The sequence below is a fragment of the Canis lupus genome, chromosome 28 (genome assembly GCF_011100685.1).
Source record: "Canis lupus familiaris isolate Mischka breed German Shepherd chromosome 28, alternate assembly UU_Cfam_GSD_1.0, whole genome shotgun sequence".
Taxonomy (NCBI): domain Eukaryota; kingdom Metazoa; phylum Chordata; class Mammalia; order Carnivora; family Canidae; genus Canis; species Canis lupus.
In genome coordinates, this window is record NC_049249.1 from 31646035 (window position 1) to 31663157 (window position 17123).

Sequence of the window (17123 nt, forward strand, 5' to 3'; positions counted from 1 at the left end):
CATCTTCATTTACTTAAATGTGACTTTGTTCCAACCCCTCCTCCCCCCCGCCCACCACCAAAAAGAAGAGACCAAATTTCACCCTGGAGAAGTGTGGCTCGAGGGGCTCTAACCTGCATCAGCCCCTCTTCTGCTCAGGGATCACACTGGAGGCTTTGTCTTTGCGGACAGAGGCTGCCCCAAGCAGTAAGCAATTTATGCAATTTCTCCTTCTCCCACTGAGGATGGGCTGCCAAAAGCTCAGTGCCAGGTGTCAACCCCACAGCCAGGCTTCTCAATCTGTGCTTGGAATAAAAGACTCTTCATTCCTGGTGAGCACACACCAGAGGGGTGGGTTAGCACCAGGACAGATTCCTTCGTGCTTTCAGGCTCCGTCCCATCATGTCCAGGGCCCAGTTACAGCAGATTTTTGTCAAGGACTAGTCAACAGCACCATGCTGGTCTGCCACTGAGCAAGTCAGGGCTGGTGAGGAGGCCTGAGGAACCCCGACCCAGCCAGAGGGATGCCTGGCCGTTGACTGGCTCCCAACCATCTACTGAGACCTGCTCTGGTGCTTACAGCTCTTGTCCCGGGAAGGACAAACCTCTGCAAGTCAGACTGATAGAGGACAAGGGCATGGCCGGCCTCAGCAAATCCGGAGCCATTGTTTCCAACCTCCCCTGCACTCTGCCCTGCAATAGCCAATGCCAGGTGAAAAGCTAAAAATTATCTCATGGTCTCTGGAATTCCCGAATTGGAGCCTCCAAAGGGAGAAAAAGTTCATAAATCAAAGCCAAAGGGTCTCTAGGAGGGAGGAGGAGCAACCGGTCCATTAAATATTTTCATCTCTCTCTCTGTTGTTTTGAGCATGGGGCGGGGTAACAGCAGCACTCTTTTCAGTGTCTTGCAGGGGTCCCTGCTGGTCCACAGCACAGGACACCTAAAACAGAGACCTCCATGTGAGGTGCACGGAGCATTAATCTAGGTTTCCAGGACACTCAGGTGGAGGCCCTGGCTCTGGTGTTAAGTCCTTGGCAAATAAATCCTTCATCCTGCCCCCCCACCCTAAACCTGATGTTCCTCAATTATCAGTAGGGTGAGAGGGGAGGGTGGAGGCCAGCTTCAGGTACTTGGAACTCTCAAATGCCACAATCCTCTTCTGTGACCAGATGGGTCCTGGGGTGGCCTTGACCACCTGCATTAACCAAAGGTGTAAATCTAGCAGGACACGTGAACGGCAGCCACTGGCCCCTTCTGTCGGTCCCAACACGGCCTCTAGTTTACTTAACAAAACTTCTGATGGAGTCTAATAAAAGCTATTAAAAATGCCTTCTAGGGGTGCCTGGGTGGCTCAGTTGGTTAAGCGTCTGGCTTCGGGCTCAGGTCATGGTCCTGGGGTCTGGGGTCGAGCCTCATATCGGGCTCCCCGCTGGCCTGCCTCTCCCTCTCCCTCTGAGCTCTCTCTTTATCTCTCAAATAAATAAAGTCTTTAAAAAAACAAAAATGCCTTCTAACTCTCCAGAGTCCAGATTTGAAGGGAGAAAACCAGATATATGTTGTTGGCCACCTGATGCCAATTTGGTGCTTTTTTTTTTTTTATCTGGTAACCCAAACAGATTCCTCATAACCGTTATAGTGGGTTGAACTGTGCCCCCCCCCAAAAAAGATAAGTCCACGTCCTAATGCTGGAGCCTGGGAATGTGACCCTATTTGGAAAGAAGGTGTTTGTAACTAAGTTAGGGATCTTGAGATGAGACCATCCAGATTGAGGGCGGCCCTAAATCCAATGGCAGGTGTCCCTGTAAGAGACACACAGACAGGAAGATCACAGGAAGAGGGAGGCACAGACTGGGGTGTCATATCCACAAGTCGAGGGCAGGCACCAGCCACCAGAAGCTGGGGAAGAGGCGTGAAACAGACCCCCTCCCCCCCCCGCCGCCACCAGAGTCTCCAGAAGGAACCCACCCCGCTGACACCCTGACTTCAAATGTCTGGCTTCCAGAACAGAGACAGAATAAACTTCCGTTGTTTTAAGCCATCCAGTTTGTGCTCACTTGTCACAGCAGCCCCTAGGAAACAGACACCACCATCACAGGAATGAGCCAAGTACCATCACTGCAACTTCCCTGAGGAGGACAGAGAGGCTCAGAAAAGCTAACCGACTTGTCACAATTCACTCGGTGCCCCAGCATGCGGGCTGGCCGACTTGCCACTCTCCCCAGGACACCAGGCTGCCTTTGGCGAAGGCTGGGTGAGTCTTGGCCCCTTCTCATCTGCAGAAACAAGGACCCGTGACACCAAAAGTTACGGGACGTGTCCCAGGTTGCGGCTTCTTGGTGGCACAGCAATCAGAATCCAGCACTTCAGCCTCATTCGCTGATGAACGATGGCCAAGACTCGCCACCTCCCGGAGCCAGCTCTTTCGGGGGAGCCTGTTTTATTACAGTCACAATTACTGAGATGCGGAGCTTCACACTAATTTTCCCTTGCAAGTAAATGGCTGAAAAGTAATGGTGTCAATTTTAATGAGGATCAAGCAAGCAAGGCTCCTAAAAGGGCTCCCATAAACGAGAGCATTTCCCTCACACCCAACAATGGCTGGCTGTTTAATTCCAGAACACAAGAATGTCACTTAAATTACACGGCTTTTACATTAAAGTGCTTATGGGAATGCCTTTCCAAGGAAGAATTTCAATAAAAAGATCTCACCCATTTTGATGCTTCGTAATATCTGAACCGCCAATCTATGTATCATAGCAACAAAAATAAACCCTCGAAGAATGTGAACGAGAGCAGGACCTCACTTTCACTGGGATAGAGTCTCTGATTTTCTGTGAAACACAGCTGTAGCTGGGAAGCTTGTTATCATGTGGCGGTGTATTACCCTTGGACTGTGGGCCACCAGAAAATCGTGGTTCAAGCCCGAATCCCTTTTGTTGCCACTTGCTGAGATGTTCAGAACGCCCGCCTGCCAACCCTGTAAGTCTGCATGAGGCTCTCGAGCTGACTCAATTCTTATTTTATTAGTGCTTCTCAAAGCAATTACTGGGGTTTTGAGCAAAGATGAGAGTATTTCACACCTCCATCTCTCCTGAAAATGTCTTATACTCCACTGACTCTTGGCTTCTATTTATAAAGAAGGTTCAAGGCTTGGAAAATTATTAGGGGTTGAGCTTTAATGGATATTCCCAACCAGCATTGTGTCATTATTGGCTCACGTCTGGCTGGGCAATCTCCCAAATTTGTGACATAATCGGGCCTTTCTCTGCATTACTCCATACGCTCTATGCTCCCTCTACATTACACCACTGAATCATTCGCTCTTTTCAACAAGACTGATTGCCAGGGGATTAACATTAGACAGCACAATTCCATTATTCAGCAGCCCGATTCAAATCCAGCCCTAAACTGTAAGAGAGATTTCAGGGCTTCACAGAGATGAGCTGCCAGAAAGCTCAAAGGAGAGGTGGGTGAGGGGCTTTTGAATGTTTTACATAACAACTCAACCTAAAACCTGCTATGAGCAAGAGCCCTTGGCTGAGATGGCATCTCAGCCGACTCCCGATTCCTGGAACGGTCCCCAACCAATCCCAGGGAACAATCTGTGGACCTATCCACAGCCAGAATCCTCGCCGACTGCTACAACACAATTATTTTATTCACACGATCAATTACTTAGTTTCAAATTTAAGTGTTTAGAACTTTTAGCCCCAAATCTCTCTTTCCTTAAATAGAAACACTCTGATGTCAAATTCAGGAGATGTGAGGCCCAATGTGAACTCCACGTTGTGTGCTTCATCAATAGATTTATGGCACGTCAATGCCAAAATAAATGTTCACTGTTCTCTTCTCATATTTGAGTGTTACTTCTTTCTGTCTGATTCGTAAAATATCCGTACATAGTAATTCCCACTAAGAAACCTTCCACAAACACCTCTGTGCAAAAAGAATGTTCCAAAACTCAGTCTTTTATGAATGTCCACAGGATCTACATAATGTCAAGGCTACCAAATTTCACATTAAGGCTCCTGAATAACAAAAATAAAATGTCACAAATACTCTTTTCACTGAATCCTCATATACACATGGAAATGAACACGATCTCATGTTTTCTAAGAGTTTCTTATGGATTTCATTGGACTTACGATAGACAATCAAAATGGTTTTCCATTTAATATTCAGTTAACCTAAAACTTCACTTAACCAAAGTCTATGTAATTGGTTAATCAAGCTTTTGGAAGGTTTTTTAATGGTTTTTTTTGGGAAATTCAAATTGCTGTGGAGCCTCTCTTCAAAGAGTTTATAGTTTCTTGAAGGAGAAGAAATGCCCACATGTGAAATAATGGTAGGGACCCATGCATAGAAAATGATGGAGGAAACCCTTTGTTCATAGACATGTTGGGTGGGCATGAATCTGTGAAGTTACATAGGGTCGCATTCAGGGAAAATCCAGCAGGGAGAGCCTGGAGTGGAGACCGTTAGCAGGAGCTGGCAATCTGCAAGTGGAGAAGGACAAACTGGTTAGCTAACCCCCAGCCAGGACTCAAAGTCAAGTGGTGATTCTGACGGTTATTCTGAGAGTCCGGGTAGATGACAATACAGAGAAAAAAAATGGATTATACAAAGAAAAGACCTTAGCCCACCATTCCTGCAGCAGTGAGATACACCCTACGTATCACCAACCTTCCAACATGACAGAGAAACATCCTTTATCAGTTACAACAAAACCCATCACAATAGGCAAGACAGGAAGAAATTTGTATAGCAGGACAACAGGCTATGTGGTCCTAAGATATTTAATTAAAACAGTCTATCTGAGCACTTAGATAAAAAGGTATTCACAACCCCACATAACAGTTCTCTTTTCACAGAAGACATCGTTTCTAGGAACAAATGCTGAACCTACAGTATTGAATGACTTCCTTCTGATGGAAGTGAAGGGCGCCTTGACACTGACCTTCCTCCAGCCAGCTATGAGCTCAGGCATCGCGATACCTTCCCCTTTACTCTGTAGCTGGCTAGTACAATTGCCCTTCTTTAGATCATGTTGTCTTTCTTTTAAAAAACAAAGTTCTAGGGGCGCCTGGGTAACTCAGTAGGTTAAGCATCCAACTCTTAGTTTTGGCTCAGGTCACAATCTCAGGGGTGTGGGACTGCACCCCACATCGGGCTCTACACTTTGCATAGAGTCTGCTGAAGATTCTCTCTCCCTCTCCCGCTCCCCCCTGCACTCAATCTCTCACTCTCTCTCAAATAAAGAACTTAAAAAAAAAAGACAAAGCTCTCCTAGAGCATATCTATACCCTTTCCCTGAAGACACCAACATTTCTCAGAGTAAATCTCAGCTTCCAGAACACCAGCACATTTCATATCATGTCCATTTTGCACAAGATGAAACCAACACGAGGAAACTAAGAGGATCACACAAAATGCATAAAACATGGCTCATCGGGAAACAGAACATTGTCAATCCTCCTCAAATGACAGCTTGTATTTAAGAAAGAAGGAAAAAGACCAACTCTCCTTAAACCACGGGGAGAAACAAGACTCACTTTCACGATGTCAAAGGAGTCAGGCTATAGCAGGCTGGCGTACAGCCGCCCCTCTGGGAGAAGCACACTCACCGACGACGTCGAGGTGGTACGTGTGATTAATGGAGCCATACTCATTCTCTACCACACAGGTGTAATTTCCTTTGTCGGATGGGACCACGCTCTCCATAATAAGGCTCCAGTGCTGGTTTCGTACCTGCAAAGATCAAAGTAAAGGTGCTTATTTCACAACCTTGGCACAAAATACCAGGTGCTTTGCTTCCTTGATTTAACCAGAAGCTGGGGGAGACAAGGAAGGTAGAGAAGAATCACCTTTATTCTAGATTGCCCTCAGATACTGAGTACTCAGAATGGAGACAAAGGAAAATGATCATTATCATCAAGGTGAATGTCTAGCAAGGGGATACGAATGTGTTTAGATACGTAAGTGCGTGGAGTGGGTCTGTCACCGTCATGGTTTGAGGGTTCCTCCAGGAGCTACCAAATGGCCGGAGGAACCTGCACATTAGCCTGCGACCCCATCAGTGCCCCAGAGCACAGGGGCTAAAAGGTTGCCCAACCACTAGGTACCTTCAGGCCCCATAGCACCAATGATCCACTTAGGGCCAACACCAATGAGCACTACTATATGCCAGGCACTGCTCTGAGCACCCCCATCCAGCCTTAGCAAATGTGATTCCCCCAAGGAGCCCACAAGCTAGATTCTGTATTGTTCCTCGAGCCTTCCAGTTTGCAAGCCTGTCATTTCTTTCCCCATGGCCCTCAGATGCTGTCTAGAAGTCTCAAGAAGTCTCAACTGGGAACAAAGGTCTGCCCCTCCCATCTCTGGCAGTGGCCAAATAGATGCTACATATTCCTGAGAGATATACTCAGAATTCCAAATATGGGAGCAATGAATCCTCAGGAAACCTAAGTTGTATATCCATCTGCTTACAAACTCCTTGAGACTTTTCAAAGATAAGCAGCATATGTGAAAATAAGTTATTGTGACTCCCACCCACAGTTCTGTCAACATGCAAACAGACTAGACTCTAACATTCCCACCTTGCTTTTAAAATATTTTAATAGACTCAAACTTTCAAGCAAGCATGACTTTTCCTGACTAAGGTCAAAATGCAGATTTTATCTTGCCGGTTCTCCAACTCCAAATCACGTTTTAAAGGTATTCTGGGCAAGGCACTCTAAAGAAATGGAGAGAAAAAATAAAAAGCCAGGGCCCTACTAGTCTTAACTATGATTTCAGGAATTTCAACTGACCTTCTGAATGATTCCCTGAGCACTGCAAGTGTTTTCTGCCTTAATCACATAAAAACCGATAATGCCAGCAGAGCCTCTGCAAGCACATGAGTGAGTCAAGGAACTGGAGAATAAAGAAAACCATCTCATGAATGCTCCACGATAAAAACGGGGGAGAGCAGAGCAGCTGTCCACGTTGAAAAGTGGCACCAGCAGAGGTAAGAGGTTATCAGAGCCTGTTACCACCCAACTCGTGTCCCGTCAGATGTTCAGCTCTGTGGGAGCCACTGTGACAGAGGACAGTTCCTGACGCTGAGTTCAAAACCAAGACCACTGCTCATCACGGACAGTCTTATGCAGGATCACGGGGTGAGGGCTGGACTCTTCTTGTGCAAGCACTGAAGAGTGAGTTCTGGGCAGACAGTCACTTTGTTCTCGCTGTTACCCTCTCACCGCCTCCCCTACATAAATAACCCTGACGACTGTTTCTATCGAATGTCATGGGGTTGATGATGGGACGTGCATTCTCACTGTCACAGGTGAAAAGTCTGGCGGTAAACTCAATCTGAAGGCATCAGACCCCAAAGGAGAGAGTCTGTCCTCTCCACTGAAGACGTGCTCACTGCTCGTGGCCGGGCCGTAGACTTGTAGGAGAACCAAACCAAGAGGCCAGGTCTCCACTTAGGAGGAATGAGCCTTGCATGCACAGCATATAGAGGGAACGATGTGAAGGAGAAGACCCGGTTGCCAAGCCTTCCAGGGCAATGAGAATTCTCTGCCCAAATCCCGGCCCCCTGAGTGTTACCCGGGAGCTGTGTGCTAAGAGCATGAAAGATGCTGGCAGTAACTCTTTGATTCAACTTGAGGCAGACGGTCACACACTGAGACCCTCCCTCTCTAAGCTCTCAGGGGCATCAGAAATGGGACTTTCCTGGACTCTGAAGAGCTAATCACACGGAGAGTAACTTAGGGATGAAAGCCACAGGCCCTAACGTCACCAAGCCACGTAATCCAGCATTTAGCCCTGCTGTAAATATTCAGTTCTTTGAGCCCCCGCTCAAATGTCATGCCCGTAAGCCCTTAATCATGACTAGTGCCTGTCTCTGGACCCCATCCAAACTGTCAATGTCTTTCTTGCGCCTGGATCCAGATTTGGCACACAGCGCACTCCAAATGGAGCTGAACCTGAACTGCCCAGGGAGGGCATCGTCTGCCTCTGCCCAAGACATTAAATCTTGGCATATGCCGCTCGGCATACCACTGCTGTTTTTAACCCCAGGGCATCATATGGTCAGATCCAATCTCTTCGTCGGGGCTGTGGCATTCCACATAAGATTCCCCACTCAAGAGCGTGCGCTCCCTGAATATTATTTACTTCCTGGAGATGCACTACAAATATTAATAAGTTAACATTTATAAAATGCTTTCACAATGAGAGACACATTTACCAAACAAGGTGCTTCTGCCCTTTCAGAGACCTTGGTACTCGATCAATACTGCCCCATGCGATGCTGTTAATATTTATTTTCTTACACCATCATTCCAGTATTTGATTACTTGACATACCACCAGTCCCAAATTTTATGAGCTGTGGCATTTTCCAAATGGACACCCTTCGAAGCTGCCAACAGTGGGAATGTCTGACACTTTCACAGGGGATATCCTACCATTAATTAGCGGTTGCTTAATGACAAGCTCAAAGAGTACAAACAGTAACTCTATCAAGATGGGGAACAAAGACGACTTCTTGAGTTTCTCTTCTAAGTTCTCCATCTCCATACCACGATTCAGTGTCAACCTAAAGACTCTATCCTTCCAACAAAAACATAAGACATCCTCTCCAATATATATATTTTTTTTCTTTTCTTTTTTTTTTTTTTAATATGCCTCATCTTCTTAGTGCAACAATCCTACTGCCAGTTAGGTCCCAGTTTGGTAGAAGGCACTTCTTTGCTTTCACAGAAGAGGGAATGTAAATCCCCAATAAACATATGAAAAGATGCTTCACCTCATTAACAATCAGGGAAATGCAAATTAAAACAATAATGAGACACTGTTATTCACCAGCTGATTAACAAAAATTAGGAAGATCCACGTCATTGAGTACTTAGTGAGGGTGTAGGGAGACAGAGACTCAAAGTGAGAACAGGAACAGAGAGAAAAACCTCCCTGTAAAATAATTTGGCAGGGCCTATTAAAATTAGCAACGCATTTTTTTTTTCTTTCTACCCAGTTAATTCCACGTCTAGAAATCTAGCCTACACAGAAAACAGCAGGATTACTTCAAGGCACATGAACAAGACTGTTGCTTTGAGCACTGTTTGTAACAGCAAAAATGAACCCATCAGGAAGAGAGTCATTAATAATATACAGCTCATCCTATATGAACGAATGTGTACTTAATTCATTCCAACAAAATAGCATACAGTCATTAAAAAGAGCAAGGTATTCTTAAATTCAACCTGGTAAGATATCATTAGTAGTTATTGCTACATGGAGCGGGGGGGCGGGGATGGGGGAAATACGTGGGATTAAAAAGAAGTGTATTCAGGATCCTGTTTTATAGAAATACACACACACAACCCTACAGGTGCCTAAAGCCCTGAATTTATAAGCATGACTGTCTAAACATAGCTAAAATCAGAACAAAAATGTACTAAACTGTTAGCAGTACATTTTATATAATGAAGTGGTAGGATTACGCATGTGTTGACTTTTTTCTCATTTTCACTTTTTGCATTTAAACAGAAATCACACAGTTGACAAAAAAGTAAAATAAAACTGCTCCCCACCCCCCACCTCCCCTTTTCAGTAGTAACCGCTATGCTGCAAAACCACCGTGTCTGGAACTCTCTGGCAGACTGAGCACGAGGGCCAGGGAGGAGAGAAATCCTGCACCAGCGGCCACATGCACAGTCCTTTCTTCTCATTCCTGCCCATGGCCAAATCTTTGTGGAATTCATCATTATTTTTCATCTGCCAAGGAACAGAATTAGAGAGCATGAGGCTTCAAAACTATGTTCACTAAAGACTTGTAAAAATAACATTTCAATACTGAAACAAAGCAGATTGAAGCGAATGGCCTAAACTCTTTTGCTCCTAACACAAAAAGTGGATTCCACAAACATTCCACACCCGTGGTCACAAAGACCAAAGGTGGCCCAGACAGGTTTTTTCAGAATTCCTCTGCTACCTAAGTCTTCCAAGGTGCATGTCTAAACCCCAGCTATCTTCAGGTGACAACTGGGAATGTAGATTTAGTTTGATACGATACCAAAACACCTTGGTGAAAGGTGAAAGGCCAAAGACCCAGGCTGTCACCTGGATGTTTGGTTTCCACAGTGCAAAACAAAACAAAACAAAAAAAAAAAAAAAAGAAAAAAAAAAATCTGGACATTTCCAAATACCTAGGTGTTCGATAATAAGCAGAATAAACATCCAGAAGCTGGATGGAAAGTTTTGCTCTATGCCAAGTCAATGAATACTATGCCCATGTGATGGCCAATACCCCCAAGACTTCCTTTCACCAGTACCAGGGCCCAATTTATAAAGAAAGGCAGCAATCCCTTTGAACCCTGGCCTTTATAAAGGCAGCCCATAAACGACATAAGCCAGTAGTCATTAGGATGCAGAGAGCCCTACTATCCCATGTCAGACCCCATTTTCTAGCAGGTTCCTGGGGTCTCTAAACCAGGGCTCTGGAGGTGTGCACAAACCGAGCTTACATGTTTCAAGGGCTTGTGGCACTCACTGTTGCTTATCACCAGGCAGATGTGGAGGCAAATGCCAATCTGATTAATGCTTAAACTCCCGAAGTTTGCTTTTCAGGAGGTGTCCACAGAACAGGGCGAGGTGAGCTCTGACCCTCTAACACCCAACTGCAGAAACTTTCCTGCACTCAGTGAACAATGCATGGGTCTCCCAGAGGAGTCAGAAGAGAATTACAAAATGCAAGGCTGTCCTCAGATGCCTGAAAGGGGCTCTGGAAGAGGCTGGGCAAGGGGGAGCGGGGGGAGGGCAGACTGCCAGCAGGGTCACTGCCTTTCAAATTTAACTCTAAAAACGTCATGACCGGGGCACCTGAGTGGCTCAGAGGTTGAGCATCTGCCTTAGGCTCAGGTCGTGATCCCAGGGTCCTGGGATAGAGTCCCACACTGGGCTCCCCTGAGGGAGCCTGCTTCTTCCCTTCCTCCTCTGCCTATGTCTCTGACTCTCTCTGTGTGTGTCTCATGAAGAAATAAAATCTTTAAAAAATAAAAATAAAAAAAATAATAAAAATCTCATGATCTTCCTCAAAAAGCTAAATGAAGAATCACCCAATGACCCAGCAATCACTCTGCTAGGTATACACCCAAAGGAACTGCAAGCAAGGACTCTGATACCTGTGCCCCCATGTTCATAGCTGAATCATTCACAAGAGCCAACAGGTGGGAAAATCCCATCAACAGATGAATGGATAAATCAAAGGAGCCTATCCATATAATGGAACATTATCCAGCCCTAAAAAGGAATAAAGGTATGATTTTTGCTACAACACATCTGAACCCAGATGGAAGGACAAATATCCTAGGATCCCACTTGCAGGAAATACCTGCAGCAGGCAAATTGAGAGACAGAAAAATTAGAGGGACCAGGGCCGGGGAAGCGGGGGATGATTGGCAGGAAGAGGAAGAGAAAATTATTGCTTAATGGAGAATGTTTTGCTTCAGGTGAAAAATAAATGACAAAATTTATATTGTATTTTACCGCGATTTTGAAAAATCCTACACAGATCATGGACTACATGCTGCACTTTGCTCCCAACAGTGTACCTTGGGCGGACACTTACATGTGCTTTAGGATGCCACTACTACCTCCATGTTTCTAAGAGATCACAGTTGTTTTTTGTTTTGTTTTTGTTTTTTTAAATAAAAACATGGAACCACATTTGAAGAAAACAGTTTAGTAAGAGCATGAACTTTGGAGGAAAACCACCTGGGTCCATATGGCAGCTCCGCCACTGAGGAGCCACGTGACAAGCCTCATCTGTAAAAGGGACGAAATAACAGTGCCCCCCTCTTTGGGCTGCACGGGGACCCAAACCCATGGCAGACGGGAGGGAGGCACCCAGTACAATCACAAGATAGGTGAGCAGTCAGTGCCTGCTGGCTGAAAACAACACATATCAGCTTCCTCATCACAGATGGCCTGATCTGGGATCAAAGCTGAAATGCCTTGGCTGAGAAAAAGAGCTCAACAAGATATAAATATATTGATAAGGACATCAATAGTGATTTTTCCAAATAAACACACTTTGGGATAACATTTTTTTTAAAAGATTTTATTTATTCATCTGAGAGAGAGAAAGAGAGAGCAAAACCAGGGAGAGAAGCAGGCAGGGGGGCACATGGGGCTTGATCCCAGGACCCTGGGATCACGACCTGCACTGAAGGCAGACACTTAACCGTCTGAGTCACTCAGGCACCCCAGGATTAGGCATAACATTTAATCAAAAGTCTCTAATACGACATCTAAGTAACCTGGAAAATGTAAATCTCATTAACCTACCCAGCAAAACCACCAGTTTAGTTGTGATTGAAACGGGTTTCACCTCATCTCTCCTTGGACCTGAAACATACCAGGGAACAGACAGTACAGACCCTACAATGCCCTACTCTGCTCAGGGGCTCCATGGGAGTTCTCAGCTCCAGGATGCCTGAAGCTCACCTGCTCAGGTGCCACTTCCATGGCCAGCTTGAGGGGGTGCTGTGTTCTGTGATCTCTCTGGGTTCTTCTGCAGTTAGCAGCACGCAAGGCAGTTTTAAGACTACTCTTGCCCTCTATGCTTGAGTCATTACCTAGGAATGAGTTGGGAACTGAGGTGGTCTACTAATTACCTTGGTCTTCTTGCTTTTCTGCATTAGATTGTAATTACTGTTCAGAGCCCTTTGAAATATCTAGCCTTAAAGGTAACCGCTTTCTTTAAAAAAAAAAAAAAAAAATCTGTGTTCTTGTTTATGATAAAAAAAAAAAAATGGTTGGTGGTTATGCTACTAAATCACAGTTGGAAGGGATCAGATGTTCAAGACTATCCATCCAAACTTCATATTAAGGCTAGGCGACCTAAAACAAGGAGAGCTTAAACAACTCGCCCACAGTCAAGATTGATGAAAGAGCCCAGGCGTGACTACAATTAGGGAGATATAGTTATGCTTCAAGTCAACCCTTATCACTGTAAATAATAACATCCCACCAGCCTTTGCCCACATACTAAGAAAACAATAATATGACTGTTAAATCACCTTAGAAGGCTCAGCATGAGGTCTTTGATAAATCAGACTGAACCACAGAATACCAAAGAGCTCTATTGGTCATTTTAATTAAAATGAGCTTTGTCCCATTTCATAATTCCCTTTCATTTTGTTTTGATGTTTATGTTTGTTCCCTCCTCCCTTCACTGGCCTCCATATGCACACCATTTCAAAACAAGCTGTAACACAGTGTACAAGGGCCAAGGTGGCTGATCCATAAACATGCAGAAAGAGCTAGACCGACAGCTGAGCTAGACAGAGCAACCACGGTTTATGGAATGAGATTTATGAAGGAAAAAAAAAATCACAGAAATAACACACATCTGTTTGTGGAAACTTTCAGGTCTTGCTTTCTGGAAAAATATATCTTGGAAAACTTGACACTTTGCTTCTTCGTTAAATAAAGTGGCAAAGGGATGGGAGGCAGGGGAGAGGGACATTTGGACATCAGGCTGTCCACATGTCAATGGGGTCTCTGCTTTGTGGGGACTGCACTGTACCCTGATTCCCTCAGGTCGAATGTTGGGAGAAGCAGAAGTCTCTGTAGGTAACAAAGACCCACCTGTAGCAACCATGCTCCCAACTGCCCCAGTCAGGCCCTGAAGAGGCCAGCACCAGTCAGACAGCTTGAACTCATGGTGGGAGCAGGGCTGCCGGCCTCTGTGACCACCCAGGACTCAAGACCTGGGGACCTGTGGTGAGTCCAACACATCAATAGTAAGGCTTAGGCTTTAGGTAACTATGTTTTCCCAGGAGATGAGCAATCTCTTTCCCTTTCGAGTCCCAGAAGCTCAATGGATTCCTGAGGGAACCAGCATCCCCAAATCAATGTCCAATAATGCCACAATTGTTGTGAAAACCCTTTCCTAAACCCAGGTTGACCACCTTTGCATTTGATGGAGTGACACCCCCATCACACCCTAGGGGTGCTTAAGCATTTTCATAGACCCTTCTCCAGAGAAAGTCCAGCAGGACCAGAAATGTGCCCTCATCACTGCAAGCCAGCATACCACAGTCCAAAGGTCAATACTCTGCCCAACTTGCTCTTTTTTTCTCAATGGAAATACATACTTTATTTTTTTAAGATCTTATCTTTTAGGTAATCTCTACATTCAGTGTGGGACTCAAACCCACAACCCCAAGATCAAGAGTTCTATGCTCCACCAACTTAGCCAGCCAGGTGCCCCTAAGGCAAAAAATACTTGAGATTTTTGTTCCCATGCACTCAAATTCCCATTCTCTCTCACCCCGGAAATGGCTCAAATGGGAAATAAGAAAAATCATTCCATCATCTGCACCTCCAAGGAAACAGGCTAACAGTATTCCACTGAAGGTCTGCTTTTAGAACAGTGCTCTTCCGTTAGCGCAGTATCGCCCTTGATAATTAAAATTGAACTGCACCTGTTAAAAATCAAGCAGCATTTCCTCATCAGGCACCCTTAGTCTTCTAGCGCATTTATAATCACTAATTCAGATTTGCAAAAAGCTCCTTACCCATAATAATGATGTTGGTCCTATTTATTTTGAGACCAGGAGTTTCTTTCTGGGAGCTCATCAATTCTTATTCCTTATTTCCAAGGCTGTCTTAAGTGAGGAAACTCATCAACCACCAGGATCTTATACTTCAGTTGTATTGAAATGAACCATTGGAACTGCATCAAGTATGTTCTCGGAGAGCATGTGCCTCTTAGAACAGTCCTGAGGCCACAACTGTAGTGGTTTTAACTCCTCCTTTCCAACCAGCACCCACCTAAGGAAATCGCTGTCTAATCATCCTTTATGAAAAAGAAAAAAAAAAAAAAAAGAAAGAAAAGAGCAAGCTAACCCTCCGATCTCACCGTGCCTGGTGTAAGCGTTGATCTAAGAGCAAAGAGACAAAGCACCCTCCTGCCTACTGCTCCCGCCAACAAGCAGGAGTCATGCAAGACAGGCACGACTGTGTCTCCTTCCACAGCTTCCAAGGCACGAACCTAGCAGATGTGCCTCACATCTGTTTGCACGCACAAACTGCCCCATGCACGCACTTAGAAATTTACTCATAGGCTTTCCTCCCGTGGTCCACTAGGCTTCAGCTTCTGGTATTTTCAAATGTTAAAACAAAAGTCAAACATTTTTGAAGCAAACAACACTTTCAAGATGAGAACTGGGGATGGTGTGTTAGGAAAGGGCTCCAGGGCATGCTTTTGTGGAGAGGAGGCCCATTTAATCACACGAGTTATGGGGTCAGGGCTCACGTGCCCTCCCAAGTGACAACAGTGTGGTGGACACAGCTGTAGCAGAGAAGTTCATCCACCAAGAAATCCTCTTCTACCTGGTTCTTAAGGACCTGGAGTCTGGGCTAGAGCATCCTCTATCTATTTTAGCCCCACTGCAGATTGCCCAAATGGCTCCCTGACCCCCGGTCTTCTGATGTTCATGCCCTTGGGGAATTTGTCTCCTCCCCTAATGATCTGCTTAATAAGAGAAAACAGCCAAAGTGGTAGGAGGTCACTTCCACGATTAGGTTACCAAAGGCTGTGACTTGTCTTGTTCACACACTACCTCTTCGTGTCTGCTCTCCCTGAGGGAGCCAGCTACCAGACCAAGAGGCCTGCAGGGCAAGGAGCTGAGGGCAGCCTCCAGCCCACAGTCAGGGAGGAACTAAAGCCCTCGGCCCAACAACCTGCAAATTAGTGAATCCAACAACCACAGGAACGAGTCTGGGAGCAGGTCCTTCCCCGAGGCTGATCCTACAAATCAGACTCCAGACTTAGCTGAAATCTTAGTCCCAGGACAGACCTGGCCATGGAAGGCACAACTAAGCCACTCTTGGATTCCTGCCCCACAGAAACTGTGAGATAATAAATGTTGTTTAAAACCACTGCGCCGTGGGGGTAGTTTGTTACACAGTAATAGGTAACTAATGCACCTACGCTTGCTTTCCAAACACACCAAAGAATGTCATAGTGAAGTTCCATAAGCCTTCCTCATAGACTAAATTCCTCAAGGCCTCCCCTTCCACGCTAAGTAATGTAGAGAATCCAGGTCTCTCTTCCCCTTCCTTCAAACTCAGCCCAGGAACCCTTCCTGACCTCTATCATCCTTGGCATCCCAGATAGCCAACATATTCCCTCCCTGCACATCCACAGGACAACATGCTCTTCTGGCCTCGGCGCATTCAGATCACAGCTGTCTGGTCGGCCTTCCCAAGGGCGAGGAACCCCTGTGAGATAGGGCTGTGCCTCGTCCAGCGCCTTGGACCATGCCAGCCACTGAGGATGCTCAGCAATGTCCAAATGCATAAACAAGACCCTGAATGGAGCATTTACAGGCCTCTTTAGGGAGATGGTTGTCCGTTTCCACCTCCCGCTCGAGTGATGAGACTAAACTTCACCACATTCTGTGATGGGCCCTCCAGACCCTTGCAGATGGGGACAGAGAGATCGCCTCTGTCACCACAGAAGCACTCTCTCTTAAGAAGTAACATTTCATACCCAGTGTCCACACCAAGTCCATCCACACTCGTACAATCCTGCTCAATCAGGGCAAGTACCCTTACTCTTCTCCGATTCTGCTCCAGTTTCAGTTTTACAGACTATAAAGCATATAGAAAACAGACTCTCAACTTTCTACCCTTCTGTTATTAAACGCTTCTCACATAAAGAACAATGCAAATGGAGATTATGCTTTTCAAGAACGTGCGAGTCCAGGAAAACTTTTTAAAAATATCAACCATGGAAATGACCAATTAGGATAATCACTGTTTTTTTGGGTTTTTTTTTTAAATACTCCTTCTGGTTCCTGTTACCTTGCAACTCCTTAAAAAATGGATTAATAAAAATGGGAGACACAGAACATTGTGAAAACTTCATTCTACCTTATAGCCTCCAATGCGATGTTCCTGCTTAAACTCCTTTCCGTTCTTCAGCCACCTCATAGTTGGTGTTGGATTCCCCCCAGCTGGACAGCGAAACTTGACAGTATTGGCCGCAGGGACAGCGTGCAGACGCTTTTCCATCTTTTCTGTGTTGGTCCAGTAAGGCGCCCCTGGGGTGGAAAACAACGTTACAATGTACAGAGAAGGAG

At 45.5% G+C, this 17123-nt stretch overlaps 1 protein-coding gene across 1 annotated transcript in view; it reads right to left on the reverse strand.

Moving 5' to 3' along the window:
• Positions 1–17123, reverse strand: part of FGFR2 (fibroblast growth factor receptor 2) — a 102289-nt gene that overhangs the window by 50090 nt on the left and 35076 nt on the right. The window contains 2 exon segments of the mRNA NM_001003336.1: positions 5605–5728; positions 16915–17084. Coding sequence (NP_001003336.1) covers positions 5605–5728; positions 16915–17084 — 294 coding nt within the window.